Here is a 9131-nt window from a genome sequence, read left to right as displayed (position 1 = left end):
CCATTTTTATTTTTGGCCTGTCCTGAGATTCACGGAGGCTACACTCAACCAGCAAAAAAAACAAAAACAGTTTATGACAGTCATTAGCCTACTTTTTACCTAGTGAAAACAACATTTTAAAAACCCATGCCAGAGTAGTAATATTCCGTCATACACTGATCATTGGATGTTGCCTGGCCTACATTCACTGTGGATGCTAAGGTAAGCTCACTTACTGTCCGAGAGCCCTTTTTGCCTCGGACTTTGAACAGTCAGGTTGAAGTGGGTTTTCCCGCCCCAGCGCTATATAAGCAGCATGCAGGACCTCTCCAGGTAGCCAGGTAGCTCAGGTGAATTCCCCTTTTCATAAGGACTGCTGCAAAAGCCTACTCCTCCACCTCAGGTGCGTATTACTACCCTCGATACTCCACATTAGAAACAAGACAAATTCAAGTAATAGAGCAACAAAACAAAATCACAACAAACAAAGATATGTTAGGAATTGTTACCTATAGCTGTATGTGCTCATAGCCTTAATGCGTATTATTTTTGTTGACACTCAGCTTCACACACAGTTTGGTGCCAATGACTGGCCGAGCTTGTTCTCAAGGGTGCTATTTTTGGCCGTTTTTACCTGCTTTCTTTTTTTTGTCAAATGTTGCCCAGATAACGATGATAATAACTTGTTTTGTTATTATTAGAATAATTGGCATTCATTGTATTAGTTAGCCTAGTAGTATGCCACTATTGTAGCCTATTGTTGTTTGAGAGAACTCAATTTGATCCTTGGAAAAGGAGGACTTAGAGAGCTTTACTGATTACACTTCTCTTGTGGTTTTCTTGAGGATAGTAGGCCCCTAGCCGACAGTCATATCTGTATGTCTCTGTGGACGTAATCGATGTGGACGTGAAAAGCAACATCACGATGAGTTATTCCCATGGAATAATTGACCATAATTGAAAGGAGAAATTCTCCTATTTTGTAACATCTTGTGACAGGCACAAGATTGCTTGACTATGCATTGGAGGATGAACAAATAAACAGGAACTCTTTAATAGAGGATTCAATATAAAAGGACTGTGTTTTTGTTTCCTCTGGGAATAATAATACTTTTTTAATAACAATAGATTAATTCAAGTTAAAACTGTTTAGCCTTCCGATATACTTTGATGGTTTGCCACAGTACATGTTCTTCATGGTTTACCTCAAAGTAAAGTACATCATATTTGCCGTAGGGCAATGGCTCCTCGTCCAGAAGTCAGAGATACCTTGTCTCCCACTCTTGGTATGTACGGTTGGCTACTCCTTACTATCTATGACATCTACACCTCATCACCAGGCAGCACCACACACAGAGGCAACATCCACTCACAATTCTCCTAATCCCACAAATGATGCAGATACGGCACCCAAAGACTCAGTCGTCCTGCCAGCATATTCTACAGAGGACAAGTATGAGGATGACCCCTGGAATCTCCCTGAACTGCAGGACAATGGACTCAAGTGGTCAGGTGAGATAGATTATGGTTGTTTCTCAAATGGCACCCTATTCCTAACAAAGTGCACTTCTTTACCCTTCACTGAGATAAACATTTAGATGTTTTAAGTGAGAACCTGTGTGACTACACCAACCAAAATCTGGTTCCTCATCCAGTCTCATATCTCTCTCTTTGGAAACAGAGTTGGATACCAAAGGGAAGGTTTTGCGGGTTCTGACTGCCGTTGTCAAGTTCATTCTGCTGGTTGGATTTCTCTACATGTTCGTTTGCTCTCTAGACGTCCTGAGCTCTGCTTTCCAGCTAGTTGGAGGTAACATTAAACCCTGCTCTCTCTCTCTCTGTCGGAGTTGACAAAATGAATATTATGGTTTCATATCTTACTAAATCTTTGTTGATCCACGTAATCCAATCCAATCATATGATATAATATAGAGTCAAAATCAAATCAAAGTATAAAAGCGTTTGTTTTCAACCAGGTCCTGATAAGGACCGACTGTATTTGTCACTTCTTAGGTTTTAACTCTACTAATTTGATGATACTCTAATTATTATTCACAATTACAATTGTCCTGTCATTCCATAACAAAATATCTAAATATGGGATGTTTATGGATATGAAAGTGTTTATGGAACGTTTTCATGATGAATTTGGCCTTACCTTTAAGCTGTGTCTGCATAGGTAAGGCAGCTGGGGACATCTTCCAGGACAATGCGGTGCTGTCCAACCCTGTGGCTGGCCTAGTGATTGGAGTGCTGGTCACATTGTTAGTCCAGAGTTCTAGCACGTCCTCCTCTATTGTGGTCAGCATGGTGTCTTCTGGATGTGAGTATACACACACATACAAGTACACATGGGACACACACACACACACACACTCACTCTGTATCTTTATCATAGTGCTGGAGGTCCAGTCTGCAGTGCCAGTCATTATGGGAGCCAACATTGGAACCTCAGTCACCAACACCATTGTGGCCATGATGCAGGCAGGGGACAGAAATGAGTTCCGCAGGTACATCTAACTGAATCACTTTCTAAAGATTCATAACACTACAGTGCTTGAATTCAGGCATTATATTTACTGGTAGTTACTGATCATATATTTAAATGATTTATTTAATTGGATTCTTATTGAGCAGCTATAAATATATACATTTTATTGCTGTACGATAAAGAATGTGACCTACACAATTCCTTAAACCTAAAATAAGTAAAGCAATTTTGTGTGGACGTTAAACACTCTTTTACGTCAGATACAGACACAAAGCACGTCAGTAGAACCAAGAAAAAGCACCCGTTTCACAGCGGATTAGACACAGGCTGTTTAAATGGACAAAATGTTGATTTATACATTCACAAATTGGACAAATTTTGACTATCACTAATGTCATGATATTTTGGGTAAAGTAATAAAGAAGGTCAAGTCACTATGATATCATCAAATCTGTATATGGACATGACTACATTATTCAAAATATTGTCTTCTTGCTCGATTGATGAATACAGCCATAGCAAAATGACTGTCAGTCAGCTCAAGACGTTTCTAAACAGCCTCAATTGATAGAAGTATACTTCACAATTTTGCACCATAAAAAAAAACATTGTAATTTGCTGGTTGGTAATGAGCAACATTTCTGGGAAATAAAATATCAACCTTGGTAAATTGTGAGCTGTGTAACCTAGTGTTATTTCCTCCAGGGCGTTTGCTGGTGCCACAGTGCATGACTTCTTCAACTGGCTGTCTGTGCTAATCCTGCTGCCTCTGGAGGCAGCTACTGGTGTCCTGTACAAACTCACCAAGATCATCATCGACTCCTTCAACATCCAGGGGGGAAACAACGCCCCTGACCTGCTCAACGTCATCACAGACCCTCTCACCGATGCCATCATAGAGGTAGGATCAGCGTTTTACCATCGCAATTCAGGTGATTAATCTAATTTCACCTTATAAAGCAAAATACGCAATATGAGAAGTGAAAGTTATTTGAATGTATTTATATAGCTAGCAAGATATAGTACCTATACAACCCTGAAACATGTCTGAAACATTTATGAAACATCTGCTTAATATTACATTTGAGTTGATGAAGAAGTTTAGTAGGTTTTAAATCATCTTTAACTAGTCTGAAACCTTTATTTTCCTCTAGCTGGACAAAAAGGTAATCAGTGACATTGCCACCGGTGACCCAGCAGCCAGAAACAAGAGTTTGATCAAAATCTGGTGCAAAACAGAGAAAATCACGGTAAGATGTTTAGATTAACGATGACCCTGTCACCAGTGTTGGGGAAGGTACTCTGAAAATATACTTTACCGAGATGCCAATTACTTCACACTGGAAGAAGTTACGCTACATTAAAGCTACCCTTATGAAAAATATAGTTTGCCGAAGTAAATGTACTTTGGAAATGACTTATTGACAAATTATTATATGTAAATCTCTACAAATTGCAGGACAGATCACTTTGGGGTCATAATAACAGAATGTGTAATTTTGCCTATTGAACACAAAGATATGTTTCATGTGAGAATTAGAGAGGTTTGATACCGAACATGAAAGGAAATCATTGCGTACTTCACTTTATTTTCTTTTAGCAAAAAAAAGTAGTGTGTAGTTCCAGTAGCTAGTTACACAGTTACAAGGCAGTAAAGTAATTATCTACAGAAAACACTACCTAGATTTGAATATAGTTCTACTACCGCCAAGCTACTGCAAAATGTAATTCAATTATTTGTTGAACTACATGTAGTTCACTACTCCCTAACACTGCCTGTCACACCAGCAACACAGGAGGTTGGTGGCACCTTAATTGGGGAGGACGGGCTCGTGGTAATGGCTGGAGTAGAATGGTATCAAATGCATGCCATTCCATTAGCCGGTTCCAGCCATTATTATGAGTCGTCCTCCCCTCAGCAGCCTCCAATGACCAGCAATTACTAATCAGATAAGTCAAACAAAGGGCTATTTTTATAAGTTTGTGATGATTGATGATTTACGAGTTTTCCGACAGTAAAAACAAGATAATGTTGTAGTATACGTGAGAGTGCTATCTCTTAAGCTCTCTTCTCAGGGTTAATGTTTGATAGATCTTGTAGTTTGGCCAGAGTGATTCTACTTATAAGTTCCAGTGCCTTACTGATACTAAATCATGTCATCATGAAGGTGGTCTTTTCTTAATACAATTCTGCTTCTTTACTAGTCATAATGTCATTAAGGTCATTGTTTCCATAGGTTTTAATTACTTAGTGATAGCCATAATTATTGTGCCTTTTATCTGTATTGGCTTGTGTTTTATCAGAGAGGGAGAGGCGAAGCCTTACTCTGTCCAAAATTTGTCCATGAAAATAAGGAATTTTTGTATGGAGATCAATGAGAGAGGGTTGAAAAAGTCATTGCTAATTTGCTACATGAGGCTTATTTGATCAAATACACGTTTCATAATGGTTAGGTTGTTACGAATACACTGATATAAGTGGACACCTGCGGCATTTCAGCAACCTTGAAAAAAACCCGACTTTATATCGGAGTTGTGTCTGTTGTTCACATGCGTAACTGCCCTCTCATAAGCTAGAATGGTCTCACAAGATCGCGCCTGCGCCTTGTCTGCCTTCCATCTCTGAGGAGGTGTATTTTCATTGTTAGAGCGGTCACTGGACCGTCATCTTTGTTTTTATTCTCTTCTGTTTTAGACTCTTGTGAATATAACAGTTCCCTCAGATGCCAATTGCACGACCGGTGCCCTCTGTTGGGTGGAAGGCAACAAGACATTGACCCAGATAAATGTCACTGAAACAATCAATCTAGAGAGATGTAAGTACAGCACAATCACTGAACAGCCCATGACCCTACAAAGGTCTCGACAGAGCAATTTGAATTGCCTGATACGCTAAACCAAAATTCTGTGAAAGCTAAGAACCCCCCCACTGCCAGACAAGACCACATGATACAAGGACAATGACTTCCATTCAGTCTATAAAGTGACTCGGCACATATCCTCATCTCACCCCCTCTGCCTACTCAAATACCACACCCTCTCCACCTGCTCAAAAGGCCCATTCATCCTGGCCAGCTGAAGCACCTGAGTGGCCCAAGGCCAAATGACGGGCCAGCGCTCCCAAGTCTAACACAGCCAATCAAAATGAATACCTGTGCGCTTGGATCTGAAATCAGCCAATCAAAACAAGGGAAAGGGTCACTGCTCTCATTATGACTTGGACCAAATCCTGTTGTAATGTAACCCCCTACATTGGGTCACCACACGTCAGAGCTAAGTGTAGAAGCTATGGGGGAAAAAACATGTTGACTAATCAAATCAAATCAAACATTATTTTTCACATGCACCGAATACAACAACTGTAGACTTTACCGTGAAATGCTGACTTACAAGCCCTTAACCACCAGTGCAGTTGAAGAAGAAGAAATATTTACCAAGTAGACTCAAATAAAAAGTAATAATAAAAAGTAACAATATAAGTATAACAATAACGAGGCTATATACAGGGGGCACCGGTAACGAGTCAGTGTGCGGGAGTACAGGATAGTTGAGGTAATCTGTACATGTAGGTGGGGGCGAAATGACTATGCATAGGTAACAACCAAACAGTGAGTAGCAGCAGTGTACAAAAGGGAGGTGCTGGGGTGCCAATGTAAATTGTCCAGTGGCGATTTTATGAATTGTTCAGCAGCCTTATGGCTTGGGCGTAGAAGCTGTTGAGGAGTCTTTTGGTCCTTTTGGTGCTCAGGTACCACTTGCCGTGCGTTAGCAGAGAAAACAGTCTATAACAATTTTATGGGCTTTCCTCTGAGACTGCCTATTATATAGGTTATGGATGGCAGGAAGCTTGGCCCCGGTGATGTATTGGGCCTTCACACTACCTTCTGTAGATGCAGAGCAGTTGCCATACCAGGCGGTGATGCAACCGGTCAGGATGCAGAGTTGCAGAGGGAGGTGTTTAGTCCCAGAGTCCTTAGCTTAGTGATGAGCTTCGTGGGCACTGTGGTGTTGAAAGCTGAGCTGTAGTCAATGAACAGCATTCTCCCATAGGTGTTCCTTTTGTCCAGGTGAGAAAGGGCAGTGTGGAGTGCGATTACCATTCTTCCTATCTATTCCATAAAAACTGTGGAAGTCATGTCAGGACCGAAAAATTACCTTCTCACTAATCATGTGACCTTCTCTCTAAAATCACTACATTTATTACCGTCTTTCTAATCTCACTAAAGTTTAATTACCTTCTCTCTAATCTTTCATTGTTATTGCCCCTTTGTCCCATTTAAATCTTCAATAATATTTGGCATCTTCCCATGCAGGCAACCATATCTTTGTTTATGCTAACCTGCCTGACCTGGCTGTGGGCCTCATTCTGCTGGCCCTATCCCTGCTTATCCTCTGTACCTGCCTCATCCTCATTGTCAAGCTGCTCAACTCCATGCTTAAGGGACAGGTGGCTGTGGTCATCAAGAAAGTGCTCAACACAGGTGAGCACACATTTGGCTATCTTCTCAATCTACTCAGAATGCTGGTAGAACATACATCCTGTTTGATAGTCAGCAGTGGTACATCTTGATGTTTGATGAGCAACACTGGTACAGACACGCTGCAGCTTGAAGGTCACCTCAGGTGCTCTGGACCAAGATCAGGTACAACTATGCTGTGATCCAGACAGTCACTTGGATGTTGATGTTGAAAGTAATCCTAACGTTCACTGTGGTCACCAAGCAAATGCTGAACCTGCTGTGTCTTGTCTGTTCAGACTTCCCTTTCCCCTTTGGCTGGGTCACTGGTTACATTGCCATCATGGTCGGAGCAGGAATGACCTTCATTGTCCAGAGCAGCTCTGTCTTCACCTCTGCAATCACTCCCCTTGTTGGTGAATAGTTTTGTAGCTTCTATCTATCCACTTACCTTTAGCTGTCTCCAATTGCATCCAGACCTACTGACTAATGTAGAGAGCATATACTCAAGTATTATTTCAGTATTATGTAATCGTTCTCTCAATTACCCAACAGGTATTGGTGTTATTAGCCTTGAGAGAGCTTATCCTCTGACATTGGGCTCAAATATCGGCACAACTACCACTGCTATTCTTGCTGCTATGGCTGCTCCTGGAGAAACCCTGGCCAACTCACTGCAGGTTTGTTGTAGTAATCGTTTATTTTCATGTCAGTTTCATATTGCTCTCTGTCCACTCTCTCTATGCATCAGTGTTATTGAAGTCTTACTCACCCTGTTTGCATCTCCTCCTCTCCAGGTCGCACTGTGCCATTTCTTCTTCAACATAGCGGGGATTCTGCTGTGGTACCCCATCCCCTTCACTCGGATCCCCATCCGCTTGGCCAGAGCCCTGGGGAACCGCACAGCCAAGTACCGTTGGTTCGCAGCGCTCTACCTCTTACTCTGCTTCCTCCTCATGCCCCTGACCATCCTGGGGCTCTCCCTGGCCGGCTGGCAAGTCCTGGTTGGGGTGGCCGTACCCATCGTTGTCCTCGCCATCTTCATCATCGTTGTTAACCTGATGCAGGCACGTTGTCCTCAGTACCTGCCCAGCGGGCTGCGTGACTGGGACTTCCTGCCCCGCCCCCTGCACTCCATGGCCCCCTGGGACCGTGTGGTGACATCAGGCATGGCCTTCTGCGGCGCTCGCTGCTGCTGCAAGTGCTGCCAGAGTACTGACGATGAAGAGAAGGGTTTGCAGGAGAGGAAGAAAAGTCTGGAGATATATGATAACCCAGTCCTAACCAGAGACGATGAGCCGCAAGAGACCTCCAAGGAAACTATGAAAGCCACACAGCTCTAACACAGTTAACATATCTATCTGTATGACATATATAACCTATTTGTAACATGTTTGTAATTCTCCAAGTTTGCTTTGGCTTTATGGAGTTAACCAGCCTCTGTTTCGGTGATACTGTATCATGTGGTGTAAGCCTGCACATCTTGTAGGAAAACATCACCAAAAAGTGAGTGTCCACTATATATACACTGAGTATACTAAACAATAGGAACACCTCCCTAATATTGAATTGTACCCCCTACCCCCCTGCTCTTTATGACATAGACTGACCAGGTGAATCCAGGTGTAAGTTATGATATCACTTGTTAAGTCCACTACAATCAGTGTAGATGAAGGGGAGGTCGACAGGTTAAAGAAGGATTTGAAGCCTTGAGACAATTGAGACATGGGTGAATGGGAAAGACAAAATATTCAAATGCCTTTGAACGGGGTATGCTAGTAGGTGCCAGGCACAATGGTTTGTGTCAAGAACTGCAACGCTACTATGTTAGTCACACTCAACAGTTTGCCGTGGGTAGCAAGAATGGTCCACCACCCGAAGGAAACCCAGCGAACTTGGCACAACTGTGGGAAGCATTGGAGTTAACATGGGCCAGCATCCCTATGGAACGCATTTGACACCTTGTAGAGTCCATGCCCGGACAAATTGAGGTTGCTCCGAGGGCAAAAGGGGTGGGGGGGATGCAACTCAATACCTGGCCATTACGTTTAGCAGCTGCTCTTATCCAGAGCGACTTACAAGAGCAATTACTGTTAGGTACCTTACTCAAGGGCGCATCAACAGATGTTTCTATAGTTGGCTCGGGGATTCAAACCAGAGAACTTTTGGCGTCTGGCCCAACGCTCATAAGCACTAGGTTACCT

At 42.4% G+C, this 9131-nt stretch overlaps 1 protein-coding gene across 1 annotated transcript; it reads left to right on the top strand.

The window, feature by feature from the left end:
* The first annotated feature begins 292 nt into the window (after positions 1-292).
* On the top strand, positions 293-8684 carry LOC109897506 (sodium-dependent phosphate transport protein 2B). Its single transcript, XM_020492006.2, has 13 exons — positions 293-382; positions 1216-1265; positions 1381-1491; positions 1661-1789; positions 2159-2302; positions 2378-2489; positions 3176-3371; positions 3625-3720; positions 5166-5286; positions 6784-6951; positions 7227-7343; positions 7483-7607; positions 7725-8684. The coding sequence occupies exons 2-13, from the start codon at positions 1220-1222 to the stop codon at positions 8268-8270; spliced, it is 1911 nt and encodes a 636-aa protein (XP_020347595.1). The 5' UTR covers positions 293-382; positions 1216-1219; the 3' UTR covers positions 8271-8684.
* Positions 8685-9131: the final 447 nt, after the last annotated feature.

Source organism: Oncorhynchus kisutch, linkage group LG10, assembly GCF_002021735.2.
Source record: "Oncorhynchus kisutch isolate 150728-3 linkage group LG10, Okis_V2, whole genome shotgun sequence".
NCBI lineage: Eukaryota > Metazoa > Chordata > Actinopteri > Salmoniformes > Salmonidae > Oncorhynchus > Oncorhynchus kisutch.
The sequence above is the reverse complement of the archived record's forward strand: the minus strand, read 5'-3'. Positions and strand labels throughout refer to the sequence as shown.

What these genes read in the sequence shown, in the direction of transcription:
- LOC109897506 (XM_020492006.2), top strand. Translation starts at nt 1,220, where the DNA reads ATGGCTCCTCGTCCAGAAGTCAGAGATACCTTGTCTCCCACTCTTG. An exon ending in TACCTTGTCTCCCACTCTTG is followed by an intron (nt 1,266 to 1,380) that starts GTATGTACGGTT and finishes CAAATGATGCAG; the next exon opens with ATACGGCACCCAAAGACTCA. An exon ending in CAAGAAAGTGCTCAACACAG is followed by an intron (nt 6,952 to 7,226) that starts GTGAGCACACAT and finishes TTGTCTGTTCAG; the next exon opens with ACTTCCCTTTCCCCTTTGGC.